Genomic DNA, 26,781 nt, shown 5'->3' with positions numbered 1-26,781 from the left:
AGAAGTACCTTGGGAAAGCTGCTCTACTAATCGCATAACTTTGAGCTCCAAGTGCAGGTGCCAGTTGAACTCATGACTTGGAAGAAGCCTCGGGGCTGAAGAAAGCTGATCATTCCCTGGCTCTCAGGAAGGCTGGTTGCTAAAGTCAGGAGAATGCTGGGGGGCAAGGGAGGGTCAGCTTCTGAGCTTTCAGTGATGGGCTGGGTATGACTGGTAAGTGGCCCTCACTGGATGCAGGCTGTGCTGGGGGCCATGGGGAGTGTGGGTCTGGGCCTCACTGTGCTCTGTGCTCTGGGAAGATGGGGAATTCCTAGCTTGGAGAGTCAGTTGCTCTTGTCTGAGGCATGCCATGCTACGCAGGTACTTGATGTGCTGTGGCCTCTCCTAGGAACAGCTATCAGCTTCACACCCACCCAGAGTCACTGAAAAGTGGGACTGAATGTGAGGGAGTGGAGAAACAGATGGAGGTAGAAAGGACAAAGATTAGGGCTAGAGAACAGAGAAAGGGAGGGCAGGGAGGAGGCCATAGGAAACTTCTCGAAGCAAGGAGGGGCCACTTGGCAGAACTGATCTCTGCCAAGCATGGCTGACATGGCCTGGTCCTTGCAGTTCTCGTCCAGGGCTTCAGGAGTGACTGAAAGCCTTGCTCACCCCACCTTTGTCTTCTGTGCCCTGTGGTAGGCTACAAGCAAGATTCGAGGAATATTGCAAACAAAGACTGAGAAATATATAGATAGACATCCACCATGTGAGACCACAGAACTAAAATTTGCACAATATAATAGAATCCTCAAAGCACAGCTATAAACAACGTTCCATTTTGTGCTCAATAATTTTATGATGCACATGAAGCAGATATTATTATGATCATCATGTCTATTTTACTGAGGAGAAAATTTAGGAACCAAATGCCAAAAACTGTGAGATCTTGGCTTAACCCTGAGTCCTCTGTTGCTAAAACCTAGGTTCTTCCCACTAAGCCACACTGCCTGCCCCTGCCAGGCTCCCCACCCACCCTGAAGGTGGATGCATGGCCTGCTGGCAGTCCTCGATCTCTGGCCAGGGGTCTGCTCCACTTCTCTTTAGAGCTGGCTGCTGCAGGCAGCTTCAGGAGATGGAATTAGCAGGTCGCCCTCTTCCAGCTCCCCCAGGCATGAGCTGGCTGAAGAGGCACAGAAAGGAGTCACTGGGAACTGGCAAACTTCCCCAGGCTGATCTCAGGCAGAAGCGTGATCGGGCACATTACACGAAATATATTTAAAACGCAACACTTCAGAATCCTGCTCCTCTGCCCAAAAGCAGCCCCCTGTTCAAAAATTTAAGTAGCTTTAATTTGTTTGCCGGCTGATGTGTGAATAAGTTTCTGCAGTCAGTGAATTTTCCATCAAGGCTGATAAGCAGAAATTTCCTATGCTTTGGGACAAAGAACCAGGGCACTAGAGAGGCCAGAGGAGAGAGAAAGCCCTTCAGAGGTCATCTGCCTTTGACCCCGAGGTGCCAGGAGAGCCAGATCCTCACAGGAGAAGATAAGGAAGTCTTCTAAAGAACCATGGGAGCCCTGCTCTTAGAGGAAGAAAATGGAAAGAGAGAGAAATGGATCAGTGATTCAAGGGACCTTTCATTTGTATTTTTTAGAGTACCAGTTGCCAGCAGGGAGGTTTGGCCCATGAAATCTCTCTTGAACAAGTTGGGGAGCTTTAGAAGACTCTGACAACCAAACCCTCAGATCCTAGGGCTCCACTGTCCCTGTTGGCTCTGAGATCCTTGAGACCTGGAAGGCACCTGCTGTGTGCAACCCTCCCTTCGACCCAGTGAGGCTCTGCACAGCCCAGGCCCTGCTCACTGCTGCACCCACTCTAGCAGGGCGGTGCTGGCTCACACTGAAAGAGTCCCCAGGCCCAGAATGACAGCAGTGTGAGGGTGCTACAGCACAGGAAGGCACAGGGGGACAACACACAGGGCACATCACCCGTGTCTGCAGGAGCGTCAGGAAAGACTTCCTGAGCTGAGTGCTGGGGAGGAGTGGCCAGGTGCAAAATGAGTGGGCACAGAGATCTGTGATGGTGCGCAGGCGTGGACTGCGAGACGGCCTGGTGTGTCCAAGGAAACCATCATCTAGGATGGCTGGGGCAGTGTGGGAGTGGGGTGGGCAGGAGAGGAAGCTCAAGGCAAGCAGGACACTGCACATTTCAACCTGAAAGCAAGCGGGGGTTCCTGAGGGGTTTTAAGCCCAGGAATGAGACTTTCACCTATGCATTCTCTGGTGGAAAAGTTGGCCTAGCTGACCTCCAGCTCTGAGAATTTATGACATTCTAAGAGATGGTGTCAACTATTTTAAACTTCGTGTCAATTCCCCTTCTCCCAGCTCCTTAATTAAAAAGAAGAAATAAGTGACTTCTCAGTCACCTTCAAAGCAGCCCCCAAACCACCCTCCCTCACCCCAATCTGCTGCCTCTCAGTTTCTTCATCAAAGGCAAAGCTGCTCAGGCTGGCCCGGGGGGGATGGCAGGCCAAGCAGCCTCCCCAGCTGGCCCACTCTCATAGGTCTGTCCCCCACTGGGGAGCTGGCACTCTGAGGCTGCTCATTTGCAGCAATCAAACCCCCACCCCAGCGCTCAGAGCCAGGTCCCAGCAAGGCAGCTTCAAAGGATCTGCATATTTATGGTAAACTCCTTCCTCAAATTGAAAATGCATTAGACGGTGGCAATCAGGCCCTTCTTGGAGCTACCTCCCCCACTGGCAACCTGTGTGAGCCTTGATGGCTGTTCTTGGTGCAGAAGGGACTGATGCTGTCATGGAGGAGGCTCATAATAAGAGGGCTGGGAGCAAGGGCACAGATGACGGGTGGGGCCTCTCTACGGAGGTGACACTCTCTTCGCTGTTCCTCCAGTGTCATGTGACGAATGCATCAGTGCAGAATCTCCCCTGAGATGGGGCGTTTTGAAGTCTTCTGTAGTTCTATGTTGGAGTGCGTTTGAAGTGGGGGAAGGGGTCAGAAGATGGGGACCACCGGAGCGGATCCCACAAGCAGCTCTGTTCAAATTGCCTTCAGAGTAACAGAAGCACTTCCTGGTGGCCCCACTGTACAGGGTTGTAATAAGAAATGCAGCCGCCTCTGTACCCATCAGGGGTGCTGCAAAGCAAGCTCTACCATTGCCAAGACTCCCCAGGAAAGGGGCAGACCGGCCTCTTTGTGGACTGTGTCAGGCAAGATGGCGGCAGGGAAGATTGAAGACATGCAGGCTGCCATTGCAGCTATGGGGGACAGGAGGTTGGATCCTGATTTCCAGAAGCTTCTCAAGAGGACCTTAGATCCCTGAGTTCCTGGCTTGGAGAGGTGATTCAGATAAGCTATCCTCCTGCCTCTGATAAAAACCACACTCAAATCACTGAGACTGACCCCTTGAAAACTAAGATTATATCTGCTTTGGAAAACAAGATAAGGCAGTCAACTTATAAGACATTTTACTTGCCTTCTCCTGGCCAACCCTGCTAGTCTCTCCATTTCCATAGGAAGATTGTTAAAGGGATTGGTGGTTCAAGGAAAGGGTGGCTCAGGTCTAGTTTCCATGAAAAGTCCATGTGAACTAGACTGGGGAAGATGGCAACCAGAGTAATTAATTGACCCTACTGCCCAGAGTTCAGAAAAAATTGAAAACAAACTTCAGTAAGCAAGCTAATTTAGCAAATAGAAATTGAGTGTTCGGTTTGAGATGACTGATAGTTCCACAGAGCCTCAGTTTGGGGCCCTGGATCATCTGGAGCCTTGCGTCTTGATAGAGAACTAAACAAACAAAAAAAATCATCCACGGTGAGAGATTGGTAAGACACGACATGTTGGGAATAGGTGCAGGCTGCTTCTCAAGGAAAAGAAGAGGAGCATGATTAGAACACTGTACAGTCATCACTGGCTGCAACTTCTGCCTTCCCCAAAGATCACAAGCTCTGAAATAGATTGTGACTCATTTTCATGCATTCCCAGCCTTTGACAAAGAGTAAATGTGAAAAGATTTTAGTCTAAATTCAGGAATGAAAGAATGAATGAGTGACGTAAGATCAAACTGTTTTTATACATCTGAGAGCTGTTAAGAAAGGAGAAGCAGATTATTCTAGGATGCTCCAGAGGGCAGAATTAGGAAGTAGAGTTTGACCCAGTGCCTGGAAAAATCTGGAATGTGGCCTGAAGAGATGGTGAATTCCCCAGCCCAGGACATACTCACAGGGAGGCTGGGGGCTGTCTCTCACGCACAACACAGAACATTTTTGCATTGGTTTGCAAGTTTCATGGAGCAGCCTTCCAGGTCTTCTCCTAGCCTCGAAATAAAATTGAAAGGGCTGGGGTGCAGCTCAGTTGTAAAGTGCCTTGGACTTTGAAGAAGCAAGACCCAAACTCAGTTCTTCAGTCTGGCACTTACTGAGTCTATGAATATGGATACATTTCTTTATCTCTCTGCCTCTGTTTTTTTTTTCCACCTACAAGAAGAGAGAATAGCTTTCATGCAGGGTTGATAAAAGGATGCAAAAATTTAAATATGTATGTACACCACTCAGCACGGTCCCTCACATAGGCGACAATGAATGCCATCTATTATTATTGTATCAGTCGAGCCAGCCTTCCACATAATCATAAAAAAGCAGAAGAGAGCCATGGGAATCTAGTTCCAATAATCCTTGGGCTCAGCCGGCCAGATGTGGAACCAGATGTGGACAGGTTACCATCTTCACTGCACTTGGGAAGAAAACTGAGGTGCCTACCTCCTGGTCCACAGTGAGCCAATAGGAAAAGAGTAGATCCACACCTTTAGCTCTGGATGTCAAACCCCTCAGGCTTAATTAGAGCCTGTTAACCCATATCCGATCATCTGGGGCTAAGAATCTCTGATCTTCAGACAAATAAATAAAGAAATGAAGGGCCTTCTAACGCCATGCTTCTTTTTTCCCTACTCTCTTTCAAGCAGAACTTCTTCCAGATCAGGAAGGGGACTGTGCTGTGCCCATATTACCCAGGATGCCTTCTTGGGGAGGAGAAGGGGAACATTGGGTGAGAATGGGGATCTCACATGGGCAGAAATGGAGCATGGACTGAGGCAACATTATCGACTTCTATGCCAACACATGCAAAATCAGGAGATGGTCCAGGTTCAGAATGTCACAGATACCACAGGAAACATGTTCCCCCAAACATGTTCCAATGGAAGCTCCCTGGAATCCCAAAATGGGAAATGCTCTCTGAGCCGAATCAAAATAGTAATTTTTTAAATAGTAAAAAAATAACCCTGAATTCTGAAAGACTATTTTTAAAATGGTAATAATCCTTTAATCAGCTACTGGCAGGGAATATAGTATTTGGTTCAGACATTTTACCAATTACAACCCACTGGGTCCCTGCGTGGTGCTTTCTAAATAATCAAAACCAGCTCTTAATAGTCATTTGCCCAGGCTGGCAGAGAAAGAATAAAACCAGATCCAAATAAGAAGATGCCATTACTAAAGAAGACCCAGTCCAGCAGGTCTTAAGAACCAGGAGACCAGGGAAGTGGGAGAGTCGAGGGCATGGGCTTTGGAGCTGGACAAACCTGAACATAGATTCCAGTGTGCCCAAGTCCTTGCTGATAGCAGGACGTGGGCCAATGGCCTTACCCTTGAGTAAGACTTGAGCTTTCTTATTGTTGAACTGGGAACTGGCCTACTGTGAAGGGTCCTTCTCAAGACTGCAAAGTGCACATGTGACAACTGGCACTCAAAAGATATTTCCTTTGCTCCATGTCACTTGCCCTCCCCTGCCAGCGTCACCTTGGATGGAATTGGGAGACTGTTGGGGCAGAGATATTGGCATTCCTTCCTTCCGCCCTGGAAGAGAAGCACGATTAATTATCACTTCCTAAACCATTTCTTCATCCTGCAATAAGCAGGGGAAGGACACCTGTTAAGAGGTGAAGACTGGGCGGTGATTGGGATGGGACCTGGGGACCAGCACTGCGAAGCTACATCTGTGCCCATGACACATCATGCACAGTATCTACTTGGTACCAGAACCAGACAGAAGCAGCAGGACATTCATCAGATTTTCCAAAGGAAAAAAATAGGTCATAAAAAGGATTTTCACCATCCACTTTGTAAGTCCAGCCAGGAGTGTGTCTCTTCGGGCAGCCGAAGGTCAAAAACATCACATCCTCTTTAATGGTCACTTGTGTGGCAGATTAGCTCAGAAGAGTGGGGTGAGGTGCAGGAGATCAAACAGGAATTTTACTCTTGCTAAGGCAGGATTTGCCAAAGGGTAACCTGTGGACCACTCACATCCCAGTCTTCCATCTAGGTGCCAGTTAAAAAGCAGATTCTGGCTTTACTAATCAAAAGATATTGTCGTGAGTTCCTGTGGGGCTACTGGGAGCTGCTGTTAAAGGGCAGCCTTAGGGTAGAGTCTGGGGGCTGCAAGGTGGGTGCTTGTGGTTTATGATACTGATTCTTATGTATGGATGGTTGGGTACTGGGGTTTGAACATAGGACCTAGCACATGCTAGGTAAGTTCTCTCCACTGAGCTACATCCTCAGCCCTTTTTCTTTTATAATGAGACCATGTCTCCCTAAATTGCTGAGGCTGGCCTCAAACTGTGTCAGCCTCCTGCTCAGCCTCCAGAGTCATGGGCATACACCACCATACCCAGCATGATGATGACAATTCTTCATGATCCAGGCAACCTTGTGGCCTCACAGCTGGCAGAAGTGTGTCTGAGTGGCAGCTAATGTAGAAGCACAACTCAGGTGCAGAGAGACTTTGAGCCCAATCAGCTGTCTTTCAAGTGAGAGGCAAGACCAGGGCCACTGGAGTTGTCCCTGGATAGGAGGAGTGCTGGAGATGGGTTCTTTCCAGGGTCACTCCTAGAGCAGGACTGAGGTCCAAGAGGAATTTTTCGATGCCTGAGAGGGGCTTCTATGGGTGGGTGGGGGGCTGGCACGAGCAGGACATTCTCCCTGCCCTTTCAAACCTTTGATTTCTTTGTACCCCCTCCCTTGCCCTGTTGTAGTCTTCCTTAGAGTACTTACTGCTTTTGACCTGATGTTATTTGTGTTTGTACACCTGTCATCTGTCCCCTACTAGAATACATACTCCACAAAAGCAGACACTTTCTCTTAAAAAACCCTGTACCTAGAAGGCAGGCCAGCACAAAGAAGGGGCTCAACATACACTTCTTGAAAGAATGAATGAATGGTCTTCATTTTGCATCCCCCAAGCATATCAGAGCTCAGGGAAAAGCCTGCCTGACAATTTCCCACAGGCTGGCAGCAGCTTACTTATTCAGGGACTGATGAGCCCGAGGGCATGATTTGAGTTTAATAACCCAAAATTGAAGTTATTTTTTCCTGTGTCACTCTTGTTCACCAGACCGTGAGCTCTTTCTCAGTGCAGGGACTGTCTCTTTCAGCTTTGTTTCCCCCAGGCCCAGCACAGTGCCTGACACATAGTACACGCTCAATAAATGATGGGTTAGCTCAATGGAACGACCACTCTGTGATATTCCATCCCCATAGTTTTCTGGCTGCCTGCCTGACCTTGTGCCCATTTAAGAAGCTATGAAAAATGGTGGTTGTTGCTTAAAGATCACATAGCCCCAGCTCAGAGCTGTGAGGACCTGATAACAGAGTCGGCACCAGGGTTGGGGCCATCTCCCTCCATGGGGGATTTATTGTCTTCCAAGAAGGGTGATCTTACCAAAAGTGTTCTAATCATTGCCCTTCTACAAGGAACTCCACTGGATACGTGAGAAAGGCTGAGGAGGACTCCCTATGAGCATAGAGTGTGGGAGGCAAATGTTGCGGGCCTCTATGGTACAGGCATTCATCAAGTTAGGGAACCTGATGACTGAGTGCATTCCTGAGCCCCACCCTAGACCACCCCACTCTTGTGGGGTGGAGCCTAAAAATTTGCATTTGTGCACATTAACAACATGATTCTGATGCATAATTTGCCATCATGGTTAGAAATGTGGAATCTACTAGGAGGTCTATACCCAAAACCAGCTCTCCTGTGTTCAGTGCTCTTCACTGAGGACAAGTCAATCAGTCTCCCAGAGCCCCAGTTTCCTCACTGATAGTGACAGCATTAACAAAATGCACCTAACTCTGTAGGGTTCATTAGTGAATACATGTTATGTGGCAGCCGACGGTAAGTGCTTACTAAGTGAGAGTTGCCATCTTTATGCTGGTGATGGTGACATGAAGACAGTGATTCTTCCTCATCTGCTAGAAGGGGGGACTCTGCAAGCCCCGCAGGGAGCATTCCCTGGCTCAGCCACGTGGATAGTCAGGAGGCTCTTTAACATGCCTGTTTCCTGCTGTGATTAGGACCTGCCTCCCCATTTCCAGGCTTTTCTAAGGTTGGAGAAGGGCTCCTAGACAGGAAGTTGATTATTAGGGTGGTGGGGAGGATGAGCGACCTGAGAGACACTCGGAATGGCTGTCAGAATCCCTGATCCCTCTGATGGAGGAGGATCCGAGAAAAGGTAAGAAGGTTAACGAAAGAGAATGAGAACAGGACTAGAAAGCTGAGAGGAGCCAGGAAGGACAGAGCAGCCCTGGGATGATGGGAGCAGACAGGAGAGGAGGGGTTGATTGGCACGAGGTGGGGCTGTGGGTTGGCCGGAGAAGAGCTGACGGGAGAGATGGGCCTCCACTCCATCGCTGAAGGGCCTCCTCAGCCCATCTGGGATCCAGTCTGTGCTTCGCCAGTGGATCCCTGGAATCTCATGGGTTCCACAGTTAGGGTAAAATTCAGTGAGTAGAATAATCCAAAAGAGGGAACAAGGACAGGGAATTCCTTCCTTAAGTGACACCATTCCCCTTCTCACCCCATTGGTCACCTCCCTCTGTGACACTGTGCTGGCTGACCTGGTGCAGGAGGGGGACATCAGTGCTGTGCAGGACCCTGCCTGGGATGCAGCCTGCTGTTCTAGCAAGGAGTTAAAGAAATAGGCCAGGGACAGAGACAGGAACAACGGGGTGGGGTCTGTCACCACAGCAACACAGCCAGGCTTACCTGTCGAAAGCCATTCCTTGTGAACTGTAAGATTTTCAGGGCGTAGTTGGACCTCTGGCCTTTGCTGTTGAATTCAATGTGGCCGGTGAGACCTTCCAATTCTACCTGTCCAAGAGAGAGTGAGTTACAGCACCAAAGAGGCCCCACATGCCCTTGGCTCCAAGCAAGCATTCCATGGGCTTTGGGGGATGTCCAAGAAAGGAGAAGTCGCTGAGACACAGTCTCCTGCCCACCCACATCCAATAACCCCATGCCAATTCTATTTCAATACAAGTCAAGATGCCAGCTTGAGCTCAGAGTCCCTCTGCCCCTTCTCTGGGGACCTGTCCATAGCATTTATTCTCTTTGGGCAGGTGCTCACCATCTCTCAAACCTTCAGGAAGCCAGGATGCCCCTGAAACTGACTCAAAAAACACTAAGTCCAAGACCCTCTGCACCAGGCCTCTCTGTCAGGAGATGTCTTACTTGTGGGTGGAAATCCATGCTGCTCCTCAGAGGAAGCGTAGCCATGGAGAGGAACATGGGAGAACCCAGCACTGAGCTAGAAGTCTCCAGGCTGCAGCTTCTGGAGACCTCACAGGCTCCAGAGTGAGGGTCTTCCCAGCTATGCAGAGCTTTGCTAAAACCATTGCTGAGCAGAGAGGCCAGCTTCCAAGCCTGGCTTTCAGGGCCCCTTAGTAGTCGAAGGTTCAAAGGTCATTGCCTTTGGAACAAACTTGCCATGTATTCTCAGTGGGCATTAGGTATTAGTGACCCATGATCTAGTCAACCAGGGCCACCATAGATGACTTTATGTAGGACTGTGATCTACCTACTGGGAAGCCTGGAGCTCAAGGGCTTCCTTGTGTCTTGAACCAAGCATCCCACCCCATCAAACTAGGCTGGGCAGACCCTCAGCTGCTCCTCACCATGCGCAGGTAGTTCATGAGGCTGGTGCCATGCTGCCAGATCTGGGCTGAGCCGCAGGACAGGGGCTTCACGCCAATCTCCTGGCTCCGATTCAGTTCCTGGACCGCTGACACCACAGCATAGACGGCATCAAATAGCAGGGCTGAGGACAGCTGGGGGAGGTAGGAAGCAAGGAAGAGAGAGGAGTTGACGAGATGCAGAGATATGGAGGAAAGAGGAGAGAGAAAAAGAGAGAAAGGAAGGAAGAAAAAGGAGAGCAAAAGAAAGGGGAAATAAGGGTGCATTGCCACTGCCCTCGGCCCTCCCTGTGTCTGGGCTTGCACTTCTGCTGACTGCCCAGGCTCTTGTCCACAGGCACTGTGCAAAGCCTTCTCTGGGATAGAAGCATCAAGCTACCCGTGTGGGCTCCAAATGACTCCAAGGATATGCCCCCCAACCCCTGGGGAAATTGCAACTTCCATTGTTCCCAGGAATTCCCAAGAAGGAGGTGGGGCTGCTTATCTCAGGCACAGGGAAGGAAACTGACCACTTCCCTCAGCTTAGCCTATTCTACTAGGCTTAGTGGAAGGTCACTTCCTCCTGGAAGTCCCCCAAAGATGCTGTTTCTTCCTAAATACACTTAGAATTAGTGTCTAACTTGTACTGTTCAATCTGACAAGTATATTTGAAGCACAAGGTAAGTTCAGAAGAGGAGGGGCCTCCTCCTGTGATATTCCACAGAAGGATGTGGAAGGAAGGAGCAGGGAGAGAGGACACCAATCAGGGCAGCAGAAGACTGAGTGAGATGGACCCACCGAAGTCTGTAGGGGTCCAAAAAAGGGAGATGTCTTTTGGGTGATCAAGAGAACACATCGTGGAGGATGCCACACTGGATGGGGGCACTAAGGGTTTGGGTGACACATTATTGGATATGAGGGTGGGGAGCAGCTAGGGAGGAAGAAATGCGAAGACTAGGAGATGGAAAGTGTGGAGCACCCCAGGAGGGAGCCGTGAATCAGATTCATTCATACACAGGGTCATACTGTGGACCGCCTTAAGCCATGGTAGTGTCCATATTTCCATCTTCCCTATTAAAACGCAAGCTCCTTAGGGCACCCAGGACCTTAATGTCTCTATGCTGCATGGCAGCTTGCATGGGGTCTGGCAGGTGGTTGGTTCCCAAGACCTATTTCTTGACTTTACTATTGGTTGACAGATGCCCACTGCCCAGCGAGTTAATCTATGGTTATGGCCTTTGGAGAGGGGAAGCCTGAGGTGTTTGGGTTCAGGTGGTGACAGCAGAGACTCCTGTCCTTGGGACATGTTCAATCTAAGAAGGAAATAATAATATGCTGAGTTAATGTTCACAAGGTCCCTGACCAGAAATACCTACCAAGTGTAAATTGTGGTCAACACAGTTCAGGGGCCTTGGGGGTGCTCCAGGAAGGCAGGTGGAGCTCTCCCAGGAGGAGTGAGTTTGAGGGACTAGCAGCTCATGCAGGATCCCATTGCAAGGTGAGTTCCTTCACAGAAGCACCATGTCCCCCTATCAGCAGTTCAGTGCTGCCCTTCCAAGACTCTCCTTTGGACTGAAGACTACTTTTTAAAGACTACCTTTATAAGACTGTTAGAGCACTCTCTCATGTGACAGGCTTCTTACAACTGGCCTCCCACCTGGCCAGGCTCCACAACAATGGCCCCTCCAAGGATGGAGGAAGCCCACCTAATGTTTCTTCAAGCCCTCCAGAGAGAATATGCTTGGCATGAGATAGCAAAGTACAGAGGAAAGAGCCTGGAAGCAGAACTTCAACCCAGAGTCCAGACCCCAGTCCCTCCTTTGGGTGCTGAGTTGACCCTGAGCATCTTGAACCTTGAACCTCTCAAAATCAGTGACAGTTCCATATTTATAAAAGAGACACAGCAGTCTTTGCCTCACAAGGCTGTAAAAGCATTCTATAATGGCAGGAGTCAGGGGTCAGCCTTCCTGAGAGCAGGGACCTGCACCGCCAGGTCTGCCAGGTATTGGCAGGTGCTCAGGAAACAGGCTGGCTGAATGCAGCCTCGGGGGAGCAGCAGAAACGGGGAGCTACCAGGTCAGAAAACAGGCTGGGCAGAGCGCCTTATTTCCTGTAGTTTTGGGCCAGGAGACCTATCAGGGGAACTGGGTGAGCTGATTTTGGCCAATCTCTTTCAAAGGCAGTTACAGGAAACACAGACAACACAGTTTCTCTAGTCCAAGTTCACCTGTGCGGTAAAAATCACCTGGCCAGGGAATCCCTTCTTCGCCCCTCCTTCTCTCCCTCTCTCTTGCCTTCCTTCTTCCTCTGCTTCTTTTCTTTCTTCCCACTCCGGTGCCCCCACCCTCTAGCAGGCACCCTAGACCTCAAATTTCCCCTGACTGACTCAGTCAATGAGGCCAGCCCTCCTCTCTGTCCTCTGGTCCTGAATCTGCCTATGACCCAAACACCAGGCAGACAAGGGTACCCAAATCCCTGATCAGGACCAGAGGAGAATCCTATGGCCCTGCGGAGCGAGGCTGAGCCAGGCTGAGCACTCCTGCGAATCCTCCAATCTATCACCCCTCCTCGACCCCACTGCCCTTCCCCTTGGCCACCTAGCTCCTTCCTCATTTGATTCAAGGCTCACCTGCATGGCACCTGGTGCTCCTCCGAGAGCCTACAACTTTCCTTGTCCCTTGCACATAATTCATTTTCCCCCAGGCCTGTGTAGTTCTTTTATTAATGGGCCTCTCACATTTCCTCGCCAAGAGGAGAAATGGAAATGATGAATGCCACACGCTCTCCCTTTCCAGCGTGCACAAGCATCTCCCTCAGGGGGAGCTAGTTACCTTTATTGCTATTGGCTTCCAGAGCCTTCAGTTTGGCTATTTAAGTGATACTGTAAACCAATTCCTGGCCCGCCCTCTCCCTTGCCTCCCAGTTACTCTCTCCATTCTAAGATTCCCCAGATCACAGTGTCTGAGCTGGAAAGGATCCTAGAAATCAACTAGTCAGGCTCTCGTATTACAAATGGAGAAACTGAGGCTGAAGGAGTTCTCTTGCCCAAGATCACCCAGCAAGACAGCACAGGGCCACAACTGGACCCCTGCACCCCTTTGTCCAGTTTGGTTTCTTCCTAATTCTGTAGCCCTGTTTTCCTACCCACTGCCCACAGGGTGGCCCTAGAGAAGCCTAGGTAATCCACTCTATCAGATCTATTCTTGTGCCAGGATGACTTGGAACAATCTTTCAAGACATGGTCACCTTCTCCACAACAGATAAGAACACTGGGCACCTGGGCCACAGAGGAATGGTGGGCAGGCTCTTCTGATGCCCTGGCTTTGGGTCATCACCCAGTAGCTTCCTGGCATCCCTGGCCATTTGTCCTCACATTAACTCAGGTAAGAATCATTAGCTGAGCACACATTCTCCCTTTCTTTCCCCCATTTTGTTTAGGTGCCTCCCCTCCCCCCCTCCACTACCAGGAGCTTCAGAGGGGGCTGACCCAGCCCCAGGGTGTTAGAGTCTATAAACAAGTCTGGATGGCGCCTGGCATTTTGCCAGAGGGAGTGGTTTGTGAGGTGGCACCAGAGAGCCATTAAGTGTGGAGATTTCTTATTGGTTGACTGCTGTATCTAGTTTATGCTAATTAAGATAAGCTGTGTGGAATGTATATATACCCCTCCTGTCCTACAATAAACGGTTCCCACTCCTGTTGTATCAAGGTACACAAGTTGTTCATCACCCCCCAGTTATTTTGCTGCAGCCGGACTGTGGCACCAGGGCCCAGGTGAGCCTGAGTGATCCCAATCTCCTCATCCCCCTGCCAACGTGTGATTCAGGACAAGTGACCCAGTTCAAACCAATGAGGGAAGAGCTGAGATCTGGAGAGAGGAGTCTGCTTCTCAGGAGCATTCTGTGTCCTAGGAGAGAGTCTTTGTTCCTGCTTTGGACACTTCTGCATCTGGGGAAATGCCTGGAGCAGCTTCAGCCAAACTGGACCCTAGCCTGAGCATGAAGTTGTCACCAAGGGTGACCAAGCAGAGATGGAAAACATGTGGGTCTCCAACCACATCACTCTGGAGTCTTGCTGAGCCATATGACACCACCCTGCCTTTTGTGCACAGGGAATTTTAATTAGCCTTTCTATTATAGGAAGCTGAGAGCACACTAACTGGTACGGAGGCTCTGAGGATCCTGGCCTCTCAGGAGTATTGTCGAACCAGGTCCCCAGGGAGACTTGGGCCTCAGCCCCCTCAAGGAGGGGCCTTCCTGGGTGAGGCTGTGCGCTAGTCCCTGAGAGACCATCAGGACTCCACACCAGCTGAGGAAGCTCTCTCTGCTGTTCCGCACATCCTCCACCAAGCCCCCAGCTTGCTCCTGCCACCTGTTGTCAATGTTCCCACTCCGTCTGGGATGTGGTTTTCTTGGCTGATGCTCTTATTAGCACACGAGCCGGATGCTGGGAGATCAGCTTGTGCCTGTTTCCAATGTCCTTTGGCGCCTCCAACTCTGGGGCCTTCAAGATTCTCCTAGTAATTACAACACCAGCTGGTGATGTGGGGAGGGGGTGGGGGGTGGGGAGCCAGTAGAAGGAAAGTCATCAAGACTCCTGTCTCACCTCCGCTGATAAATTGCCTTCAGAGCTGACATGGGTGATATGTCCCAAGTAGGTCTGGGCTTCACAGGTCTCCACAGTTCAGCCTGGGCTGATGGAGCTGATCCCTTCTAAGTCATGAACATCCTTCTGCCCACACCCCAACCTTGGTTCAGTCTCCTGAGGGTCCTCCCCTCATTACCAGACTGCCCCTCTTTGGCAGGCTCCTGGCCATCCACCCTCTCATTACCACTCCGAGAACTCGCCCCCACTCCTCCAATCTCCGGACTCCTCCCCTTGCCCAGCTTCACCTCCCAAGGTGTGAGGGGCTGCAATTGCTCTGCCTCATCAGTTTCCCCTCTCGTTGTTGTTCCACATCTCCATCCTGAAGCATCTCTTTGCTCTCCTAATTGCTTTCTCCCTCTGCTATTATTTACTAATTTAGCTCTGGAAAGCATTTGGGACCGCAGTCAGGGAAAGCGGTTCCCATCACAAAAGCCCTAGTTTCTGTCTCCACTTCTGGGCACAAGGGAAGGGGGCGTCTCTGCTCCTCCCTCCTTTCCCACTGCCTTCCCTTCCATTTCCTTTTCCCCTCACGATCCCCCTCTCTCTTTCCGAGGTCTCTGTTCCTCCTCTGTGCATGCACGTGCCTGTTTTTGTCTCCGTGTCTGTCCCTGTCTCTTCTAAATATTAAATCCTCCAGCTCAATCCTCATTTAAAATCCTCTCCTCTATCTTGGCACCAAAATGTTGTTTGGCAAGAAACCCTCGACTCCCTTGTTTTTATATTTTCATTTGGTTCTTCATTGTTATTTTCTTTTGAGCTGTTTGCAAATTGTTTCGGGGAAGGAAAGACTTTGTATAAATTAAGATGAATCAAGTCTGACTCAGGGAGTTCTGGTTGGATTCCTTCCCCCTCCCTTGACATGAAATCGGAATAACTTCTAGACACACACCTGTAGCCCTCGTCTCTCCCTGAGCCTCCGAAGCCTGGATTCCCAGGATCCTCTTGGATGCCCATTTGTTGCTGAACCTCTGTAAGCTTAAACTCTGCCCCTCACCCCGGATATAATAGCAGGGCAAGAACCATTAAAAATCTCATGGAATAGTTCTTACAATCTGGATTTTATTCAATGAAATAAACACTTAATTACAAACATCTGCTTTAGCCTAAATTCTAATTACTTAATCTAGCCATCTGTAATTTTAATGATTTCCCACGATTTTCGTTCTTTGCAGCGTGATTAATGGGAATGGCATATGAAACTAGTGGGTGTGTGTCTCCGCTCACGACACTCCCTTTTCTGTTTGCAAGGTCCCCGGCAGGCAGGACGCATCTTTGCAGACTGCTGTGGGCCACCTGGCAGGTCCTGCTGCAGGGGAGGCTACCCTGAGTTTCCTCCCTGGTTCCCTTGGGCTCCAGACACTCCATTCCACTGATGCCCTTAGACCTGGGCTCCCTGTCCTGCAAGCTCCACCTGGAATATGGAAAGTGGGGCGGGGGGAGGGAGAGACCCACACACAAAAGGAAAGGAGAAAATGCCACAAGTGGGGAACATCTGGAGTAGGAGACGGAAAGGAGATCACAGGGGGAAAGGGGGGAGTGAAGGGAGAATATGGGAGCAGGCAAAGAAAGAGCATGGGCCTGAGATGGAGAGAGAAGGGAGGGGAGGAGGGCCAGGAAGGGAGGAGGGGGGAGGAATGAGACCATCCCACTAGGCAGGAGCGGGTTGCAGTGTTTTCGAAGAGCAGGATGGGGGAGGCAGACCAGGCTGTGTGTTCCTGGAACTCCCTCGCCTTCCAGCTCTCTGTCAGGAAAGAGCTGGGCTGTTTGTGCTGGGAATTCTCAGCCCCCAAGACAGACAGGAAGAGGACGCCTTTCAAAAGGTAGGCTGCTAAAGTGAGAAGCTAGAGAGAGATGTGCCGCTATTGTCACTGCTGTGAGAGCTTCCCTTGCGCTCTCCTTGAGGTGACAGTGTCTGGAACACCTCCCATCCCCCTCAGAGGCCATCACAGAGACGTGGCTGGAAGGTTCTCTGGCACCAAGGGAGAGATTTGGCTTCTGGTTCTGGCTGTGTTAAAGTGTGGACCCCGGGGGTGACCCTTATGTGCCACCTGGCTCTTTGGTGCCTCGGTTTCCTCATTTGTCATAAAGGGCTGCATGACTGCCCTTAACTGTTACTAGGATGCCACAGAGAGGAAAAAAGGTCATGGCTGGGTAATTTTCTGGGGAGTGCTACAGCAGCTCTGCGTGGAGGTGAAAGTCATGACCATGAGTGCCCCAGGCTCCTGAGCAACACATGACCAGCCAGAAAACAGGAGGGCTGGGTGGAGAAAGCCGAGTGGGGTACAACCAGAGGGACCTGGAGGTCCAGGTCTGAGGCTGCCTGGTCCTCCTCCTACCAGCCCCCTCCAGGCCTCCAGTAAGGCCACAGCTTTCAATCCCTGCAGGGGACGGAACCTCCAGAGAGCACTCCCAGCTGCCCGAAGCCCCCCAGACATCCTGGGAACATGAGCTGTGGAGGCCATGGAGGTCTGAGAACGGAACTAGAAAGAAACAGATGAGGCCAGGGTTTCTACCTTTTACAGTGCTCTAGGCAGCCTCCACGCCACAGGACAGCCTCTTCAGCTCCATTGAGCAGGGCAGCTCTGGCCCGGATGCTGCATACCCTGCCCACTGTCTTATACACAGAAAATGAGCAGCAAGTCACAGTTATATGTCAGAACACGATGGGGTTATGTTCTGACAAGTGCATCATTAGTCAACCGTCACTGTGTGACCATCACAGAGGACACCTACACAAACCAAGATGATCACCAAGTCACCGCATGGTATAACTATAGGACACTGCTGTTCTGTGACCCATGGTAGGCCAAAACAGTGCTATGCTGCTCACGACTATATTGGCTTCCCTGTTCTGGGAAGGCTTCTCTGGCCGCTACAGGCGGAGGGATTCCCTGCCTTTCCTGCAGGAGTCATGTGTCTCCAGAGCGTTTTCTTAGAGGTGGAGGTGGATCCACTCCCCACGGTGCACCTTGGAGGACAGACAGCAGCTTTGTCCCTTCCCCCCCTCTGCACTGCGTGATGAGCCCCAATTCCTCACCTAGCCCTGAATCCAGGCATTCAGGCCCTTTGCACGTGATATTTCTTCACCATCTAAAAGGAAAGACTATAGTTCCTCACTCTCTGACTTTGTCCACATGTGTTTTTTTGGTGAACAAAACAGGTGCAACAAGAACAGGATCCTAATTATAAATAACTCATACTCCATTGTATGTACCCTACGTCAAAATACACTCTACTGTCATGTACATCTATGACAAAAATAAAATCCTGGCAGGGCAGGTTTGATACAGGGGCTATTTGTTTTCTAAAAGAATTATTAAAATAATCATCTTTCTTCTTGGAAAAAAATAGTATATAGAAAATTTTCTCCAATATAGCATCTTATTCTCTATACTTTATCATCTTATTGTCACCTGTAGGTATTCTAGGCCCAGTAAGTTATAATTGCTGCATTATGCAGCTGTCTTTTCTATCAGAAAAATGAGGGGAAAAGAACTTACAAACTAAAAATGCACTTACACTGTCTTTTATATTTACCAAAAAAAAAAAAAAAAAAAAAAGAGGTGGAAGAAGTCACAGAGTGTGTTCTGCAGACCTAGGTCTGAAGGGCTTATGGATTTCTACTTGTTTTGCTGCCCCTCTGCCATCATGAGAAGCATGTGGAGCAGAGCTGTCTGGGCAGGCCCAGCTGAGATCAGTAAATCCGTGTTTGTCTCCTGGGCCAGCTTGGAAGAGATGATCCCCAGTTGAGCCCCCGATGCATGAGCTATATAAATGTGCAGTGTTGTTTGCTAGTAAGATTACGTGGTTGGTTGTTACGAGGCATTTATGTAGCAAAAGCTATCTGATATATTTACTAATGTCTGGCATATAGATTGTTAAATAAACTTATTCAATGAGTAATTGTGAATTAAAGATAGGATTGTATCTCATTTTATCTTCACAATGTTCTTCTAAGATGGTTAAGTATAATTAATTAGCCCAATATCACAGATAGAGAATACAAGGTCCAGAGGGGTCACACAATTATCTAAGATCACACAGCAAGAAAATGGAGAGGGACCCTGTGCCTCCAAGGCCAGTAGTCTTTACAGCATGGGTGACCACAGCCAGAGCTGGCCCAGCAGCTCTATGCAAGGCTCTGCCTGGCTTCTGTGTCAGGTCCTTATGAAGGATCCTAGTGGGTACTAAGGTCATCTTGAGTGCCTGCTGCTGGCTAATATAAGCAGAATGACAGGGCTGAAACCCTAGGAGAGAAACTGGAAATAGGACATGGGGACCTTTAATTTCACTGGACTAGAAGCGGAAGGAGGTAAGGTTTGGGCTGGAGAGGAGGAGGCAGATTATTTCCCCTTTCCTGATGTCCTGCTGTGAGCCTTTCAAGGTCATCAGCATGCCACTGGAGTATTAGTGGCCTACAAGAACCTCTTGCTCAGCAGGGGGATGACAAATCCTGCACACATGTGCTTGAGGGCATCCTCACTGGCCCTTAAGCCATCTAATGGGGTGAGGACCCTCTTCCTTCAGATCTCACCCTCCCCAAACCCTTCCTATGGATCCTTACTTCTTTCAGGTCTAAAATATTTTGTTTGGACACATTGCACAAACCTTCCACCTGCTTCCTTGGATCAAAGCTTCCTGAGTTCTTCATGAGCTCTGACTCCCTCAGCTACCCCTTTCTTCCTAAGAGTCCACCAGGCTACACAGGGTCTTGTGAAAGGCCACTATGTCCATGCCCTGCCCCAGCCGCCCTACCCTGCAACACCACCACCACTAACTAGGCACTGAGCATGCGTGTTCTAGACCTAGCTTTGCCCCTAGGCATATCTTATCAAAGACAGGCATGGCTCCGGCTTTAAGAGCCCAGCAGAGATCTTCGCACTCCAGGAGGATACCCCATCTCCAACTCTTAGGCCTAATTCTTTTTTCATGTTTTTCTATCTCTAACTCATCATTCTGCCTGACTTATTCATTCATTCATTCATTCATTCATTCATTCAACAAATACCTATTAACTACTTTCATTTTTTCAGGCTCAATGACAGTGCAGCGTGGTAAAGAAATGGTGATCCTAGAGCAAGGCAAAATGGCACTGTGGCTGAAAGGAAAACCGTAAACCTATATAGTGAAGCCTGAGTTCTGAACTTAGTTTCTCTGCTCATTGTGTGACTCTGGGCTAGTTACTCAAACTTTCTGGGCCCTAGTTTTACCATAAGTAAGATGGAGATACTGAGAGCAGTTGCTTCAGAATATTGTGGTGAGCATCCCATGAGCTGCCTCAGGTTATGCCACATGAACTGCCAGCACAGGGGCTTTTTCAAATGAAATGGTGCATGTAATCTGGCTAGGACAGGGTCAGAAAGCCACATGATCCCAGGCTTCTGAGAACTCGACTTTTAACCAACGGACACAACAGATATGCCTGTCCCGCCTCAGAGTAAGAATGATCAACCCTGTGGAGAATGGCAAGTAAAGGGTTTGCCTCCATTGCATGCAGTTCAGAGAAGGGACTATGGGGACATGAATATGGGGCAGAGAGGACAGAAAGGAAGCTTCCCTGGATGAACTACTCAGGGCAGTGACTCTGTGAGGTAGAAAGAGCACTGAACCAGGGGCCAGGAGTCTCAGAATCCAGTTTCCCTCTGCAAAAGACTCATCCCTACTCCCAACTCTATTCCCAGCCTAAGTTTCAGTTTCCTTGTTTGAGAAATGAGGGAGCTGATCAGCTCCAAAAGGCCCTTTAATAGTGAGATTCTTGGATACTAAATTCAGGCAGTCCCCAGCAACAGCATTACGGGAGACTCTGGCCTCAGGAGACTTGCAGACATCAGTCAAGAGAGCTCGGTACCTCCACATGACTTCCCTTGCTGCTCTGTGAACCCAGCTGCATGTTCTAAGCTTTTTACTTCCCAGACCTTATTTCTAGACCCACTTCCCAGCAGACCCACATACATCTTTCCGAGATGGGACTGGAGAAGGGAGAAGGCTGGATTCTAACTTGTTTCCCAGTGTCAGCCCACAGTGGGGTGCAGGTGGAGGCCCAGGAGCTCCAGGGAGAAACTCTGGGGGACACTTACCGCAGGCCCAGTGAAGGGCACGTGGTCACAGTTCTCCTGCCAGGACTGATTGAGGCTCTGGGCAAACTCTTGGAAGAAAGCATGGGATTGGTTGAAAATGGAAAATCCCAGGATGTTGACACGATCATCCACAAGGCTGTCCATTCTCTGGAGTGAGAACTCCTGAAAAGACCCAGCAGTCAGAAATAGAGAACACAGTTAGGAGGGGAGGAAGAGGCGGGGACTACGCTGGAGCACATCCAGGGACCTCACTCTAGTCCAGTAAACATAAGGCGCTCTGCTGGATGCTAGGGGTCGAGGGGTCTAGAAGCTCACCATGTTGGGGTGCAAGGGAGAAAAAGAGAAATGAGCAGAATGAACTCTAAGCCAAGTATATACATGATGCACAGGATGGAGAGAGAGGATCATCAGACACGTGTGCCTGGTGAAGGCAGGACTGCGTCCACGGGAGGCAGGACACTTGAGCTGAGCCTTAAAGGATATGTAGACGATTTCCAGGTGGAAAATGTGGATGGATAAAGGCTATCCCAGCCTTGAAATCTCCAGGTAGACAAAAGCACAGAGGTGACAAAGTACATGGTCATTCAGCGAGCTGCCCACAGTGCACCTGATGAAAGCACAGCTCCTCAGACTGATTCCACCAACCATCTTTTGATGAACCACCCAGGTGTCTTTTTAAAAAGGGACAACTCCTGCACCCCCTGCCACCACCTGAGTATACATCTCTAGAGCTGGGGCCCAGGAGGCTGCCTTCTCAGTAGGTCCCTGCACACCAAAGTACAGGGGACACCAGATGAGCACAAAGGACCTCCTCCCAGGGATCTGGGGGAGGAATGCTGAGAGATGGGGCTGGGGGCAACCACTGGGATTGGATCCTGTAGGCCTGGATGCCAGGCTAAGGGGTTCACATTTTGTCCTGTAGTCACCTCAGTCTGGGTGCAAGGAGACTGTCAACAGAAGAGTGTCAAAATCGAGTTTGCTTTTGAAGAATCCCAACTTGAAGTTCTGCAGGCAGGCTGTGCCTTCCCTCGTCATTATTTTTTTTTTTTTTCATTCATTTAACACATTTTTTAAAGTGTTTTTCATGTGCCAGACACTATTTTAGGCATAGAGGACATGAATAGCTGCTCTCAAGGACAGCAAGTAAGGAAATAAATTTGTGATCATTTCAGATAGCTATGGGGCCTGGGGCTGCTGCATTAGATGAGGTGGCCAGAGAAGCCCATCTGAGAAGCAGTGACATCTATAAGTTCTAGGAAGCTCTTCCAGCAACCCAAGGTCCTCATACAATCACCTGACCACACATGAGCCTGCAGGTGTTCATGCCTTCCAGGCCGGTGAGCGTTACAGACAGAGGCAGAGTCCCCTGAGCTCAGAGACCTGGACCTCCAAGGTCCCACTTGGCCCAACACAAGAAAATCAGGCAAGAGAATATTGACTTTTTAGCTCACTAATCCCCACTCTTGGAAAAATGCCTTCAAAGGCAGGTCAGGCCATCTCAGACCAAAATCACACTCATCACGTTTATTCGAACATTTATGCCATCTCTGCAGCCCATAGACACTCGGTACTTACAGACCCTAGGACTAACCCATTCAACCTGATGTGACAGATGGCAAGCGCCTGGGGCTTACTTTCTGGCCAGGTGGAGACACCGCTCTCCTTCAGGCAGTCTCCCTTCTGAAGACAGCTCCTCTAGCCCCTGGCATCTCCTTTGCTCTCTCACTGCCATCCACAGTGACCGCCAGGGCCTCAGGCTGCAGGCCCGAGCTCACCTGCCCAGAGCCCAGCCTGACTGGTTTCAGCCTGCAGAGTGGAGTTACAAAGACTCCTATGGAGCCACCAACTCCTGACAGAGTGGAGTTGGATGCAGATTAAGTGTGTTTTGGATCCTGCCACACTCCCATTAGGGGAACACGGATGTGCCAGAGAATGTATTGATTCATAAGCTGATATTATATCCTGTCTCTCTAACAGGGCAGCTGCCCATGCGCTGTGGGCTATCAGCAGGCGTGAGGGGGCAGATGGCTAATGAGAAGAGATGCATTTGGCAAGGGTGAGGTGACTAGGGCACAGAGCCAGGCTGTTGTCGGGAAACCAAGGGGCCTCACTGGCCGTGGATGGTGGGGGCTGAAAAATGTCCTCTCCTCCTGGCTTCCTTATCAATGTAGGCAGACACATGGTCCCATCTCTGTGCTTTCCCTGCACATAGGCTGGTGATTGCAGGGCCATTTCAAGGAAGTCTTGGGTGTCCACAGACTCACAGTGGTGAAGGGGGACAGAATGGATAAGGGCTTCTGCATCCAATCCCGCTTCCTCACTGTACTGGACATGTGACCTGCAGCAGGGCCTTTAATCTTTGTGGGCTTCAGATCTGCATTTTGCAAAAAGGGTGCAAGAATATTAGCAGCCTTCTAGGCTGTTTCAAGGAACAAATAAGATTCTGCAAAGGCTTAACATTACATCTGACAAAGGAGAATTTTTAGTGTATGATAGTCACTGAAAGACTTCCATGAGACTTTAGGTGACATCGGGCCCTCTCCTTCTTTATTTTCACTTGCCTTAGAAAACTGAGTGAGGAAAGTATTTCCTTCAATGTGTGTTCTGGGCACAATGAAAATGAACGAGTTAATTGCAGACACTGAGAGACAGTCCATCCAGAAGTCAGCCAGTCTGTCTTCCTGCCTTTTTAATTCCTACCTTCTTATCCCTCAACTACATCCTATTTCCTATTTTCAAAGGCCTGTTAAGATAAAAAGATTCCAGGAGTTTCCTTCATGATTCATTCTATTTATAATGACTCACGGGAGAGCCCTGCAGAAGGACAAGAAAGTGGGTGGCATGTTCTTTTACTGCAATTTCCCAGGACACTGTAGGATTCTACTCTCCAAGCACCCTTACAGTTAGGAAATTCTTCTTTAAATCTAAACTTAGACTGTCCTGGTGCTATTCTAAAAGACTATGGGAAACAGCTGCCCCCTACTAATTTATATACAATGAAAACTTTCTGTACCAGTATTCCTCCAAGTGTGTTCCCAAGGATATCAGCTTTCCAGAAGGAACTAAAACTTCATGAAAACAAGGTTTTCATGTTCAAATAGCGTTAGAAATCATTGCATAGTATATTTGCCTTTTCGATATTCATGACACACACGAAAGCACATTAAAGGTTGAAAGGAGACCCGCAGGGAAGGAGCTTGTTTAATTTTGTTTAACCCCAAACTTTCCAAACATATTGACCGTGGAACACTTTTCCCCCTAAAACCATGAGTGATTTGCAATGACATTCTACAGAACACCATTTGGGGAATGCTACCTAAAATGTTTTCAGAGAAATGCATATTATGAACCCAATAAAATGGTGGGAACATTATGCCAACAGATATGTCATAAAATTAATGAATGTCAGAATTGGAAGGAGTTAGGAGTCATCCAGTGCTGCAGCCCATCTCCACCTCTAAGAATGCATACCTGGCTCACTTAGGGTCCTGGGTGCCCCTTCCTCAGTCTCACTGCCTACGGACTTTATAAATTGACAGAAAGAGCATCCCTGAGATAGAACAGGTTTCTATAGGAATCTTGATCCTTTTATGAAAGGGAAGGGGGTGTCTGCTGTCAGTGAGGGTGTATGCCCATTATCCCAACACCAGAGGAACCACCCCGAAGAACCAGGGTGAATCTCCCTGGATAAGCGCTTCTGCATGTGGTAAGGCCAAGTGGTGAAACATCCACCAAGACCAGGCCTTCCATTACTCCATGTGTGCATGGCTTTGTGACAGCCCTCCTGTCACCATTACTTGCTCACATGGGTGGACTCTCTCCAAAGGGCTGTATATTCCTGAAAAGCAAAGATGGGCCTGCCTCACTTTTGAAGCCCACACTTAGTAGAGTGCTGACTCTTAGAAACGGCTCACTCAGTGTTGGTTGAAGACTGTTGATTGAAGACACCTCGATGCCTTGGGGTCCTCACCGTAGCCATCTCTATCACTAACAACGGTGCCTCACACCTACACAAGGTGTGAGAACATGAGTAGAAGTTTTACCAACCCCCGATTGGAAGTTGCATTATTGTATTTCAAAGACAAATTCTTGTCAGCTTGTTTTCTTATCACTGGGTGTTCTCATTTAAAAAACAAAAAAGCTTAAAACTGTGCATGCCTCTGTGTGTGTGTGTGTGTGTGTGTGTGTGTGTGTGTTTAATGGTACATAAAAGGGTCCAAATAACTATAGCTGAAGGTCAGGTTATAGCCACAAAGGAACGTAGGTGAATGTCACCCTGGGATAAAGGAATGCCTCATTAATAATGGCTTTAGGGCTGGGTAAGGGCCCCTCACTTTCTCCAGCAGGTGTGACATTTCCAATACCCTGGTTTATAAACAGGCATGCATTCACTGATCGGCTGCAGGAAAATTTCCCCAAATCTAGCCTATTCATCCACCTGGGCCGAGCAGCAGGGGCAGGCTGGAAGGGATGGCTGAATTGGGAATAGGGCCCAGAGAAGTGGAAGTAGTAGAGGAAGAGCAAGGGGAAGAAGGGTTTGGAGACTGTTACATGACCTGGTTGAGAGTGGGATGACTAGGTTCATACCACACAGGGTCCAAATGCCAAGAAGCATACAACTTTGGTACAGGTGTTTGGGTGGCTCAGAGGATAAGCTGTGTGCAACTTCTGCAGAGGGAAGAGGGAAGGGGCCAGAGGAAGAGGTGTCCTCTCCGAGGAGCAGGGACACATCCAGCCTGGACTAAGCAGCCAAGTCCCTGTTAGTCAACAAAGGGAATAGGACAAGGTTAGTCAAATAGAGCTACAAGCAGAGGAACTTTGAATGATCCAGATTTAGCTTGTGCACTTGGATTCAAGAAGAAAAGCAAGAAACCAAAGCATAGGTCCACACAGTACCTTGAGTCAAATCCACCTCCTAACCCGGGACAAATGGGGAAGCGGGAGAAATGGCATGTGCCACGTGCTCCCTGCTCAGCAGTCCCTTCTCCTATTCCTAATGGAGTAAGTGCAGTACCATTTCCTGAGCATCTATGCTAGAATCTTCAGAGGCAGCTCTGCTCTTTCTTTTTCAACGCCACACCTCATTAATTGCCAAGTTGGTCAAATCTGTCTCCTCACTCTTGAATCTGTCCTTTCTTTTCCAATCCCTCCAGGTTAGACCCTCATCATTTCTCCTTTATAATGACTGCCTACTTAACAGAGGTACTGCTCCTGATCTTGGGAGTCACAGCCAATATATTATAGGATGCTCAGGTGCCATTTTTCCTGACGACAGTGTGGATGGTGTCTACTGGCATCGTGCAATGTGGCAATCTTATCAGGAAATAGCAGAATGTATTAGAAAAAGCACAGGCTTGAGAATAGGACTGTCCTGGATTCAAACCCTGATTTAGTCACATGCTGGCTCAGTGATCTCTGGTTGGGAAGGCCTCTGAACTCTCAGTTTGTCTACCTGTGAAATGTGGATAAGAGCAGCGACCTTGCAGGGCTAATCCACAAAGGAGCCCTCAGAACATGAACCTTCTTCTCTCCAGTGTTATCCAACCTCTGTGCTGCTGATGTTAAAGAAGGTGAGCTGCCCCCCCACACACACACACTTGCTTTTCCTCCTCACCAGCCAAAATATTTGGCCAGAGGGCCTTTCTCTCCTTCTCCTTCTCACTCTCTAAGAAGCTAATCTTAGCTACTTGTCAAATGAGAAAAGTCATGCATATTATTACTGCCATTTTATAGCTATAAAACTGAGGCCCAGTGTACTGAAGTTACCCTTCCAAGGCCACACAAGAGGTTCTGAAAGTCAGTGCTCTATGTTTGTTTATTTTTTGATACCAGGGCTTGAATCTAGGGGTGCTTAACCACTAAGCAACATCCCCACACTTTGTATATTATTCAAGGCAGGGTCTCACTATGTTGCTTAGGGCCTTGCCAAGTTGCTGAGGCTGGCTTTGAACTGGCGATCCTCCTGTCTCAGCCTCCTCCTGTGCCACTGAGAGCTCTGTGTTCTTGTACCAATTACTCCTTACAGGAGTCAGAGGGATTGGGTTCTTTGGGCTGTGCTGTAGAATAACCAGCAAAATTGAAGTCAAGCTGATTTCAGACTATTTATGTTGACCTTAACAC

The 26,781-nt window shown here is 49.1% G+C and overlaps 1 protein-coding gene across 4 annotated transcripts in view; it reads right to left on the bottom strand.

Moving 5' to 3' along the window:
- Positions 1–26,781, bottom strand: part of Grik4 (glutamate ionotropic receptor kainate type subunit 4) — a 281,673-nt gene that overhangs the window by 83,358 nt on the left and 171,534 nt on the right. For 3 of the 4 annotated variants that reach the window (XM_026403467.2, XM_077797752.1, XM_077797753.1), the window contains exons 7-9: positions 20,662–20,823; positions 9,943–10,095; positions 9,035–9,139 (exon numbers count right to left, since the gene is read on the bottom strand). In XM_026403467.2, the coding sequence (XP_026259252.2) occupies positions 9,035–9,139; positions 9,943–10,095; positions 20,662–20,823 (420 nt within the window). The remainder of the gene's footprint in view (positions 1–9,034; positions 9,140–9,942; positions 10,096–20,661; positions 20,824–26,781) is intronic. The other variant, XM_077797751.1, reaches the window with a different exon arrangement.

The sequence above is a fragment of the Urocitellus parryii genome, chromosome 4, assembly GCF_045843805.1.
Source record: "Urocitellus parryii isolate mUroPar1 chromosome 4, mUroPar1.hap1, whole genome shotgun sequence".
NCBI lineage: Eukaryota > Metazoa > Chordata > Mammalia > Rodentia > Sciuridae > Urocitellus > Urocitellus parryii.
The sequence above is the reverse complement of the archived record's forward strand: the minus strand, read 5'-3'. Positions and strand labels throughout refer to the sequence as shown.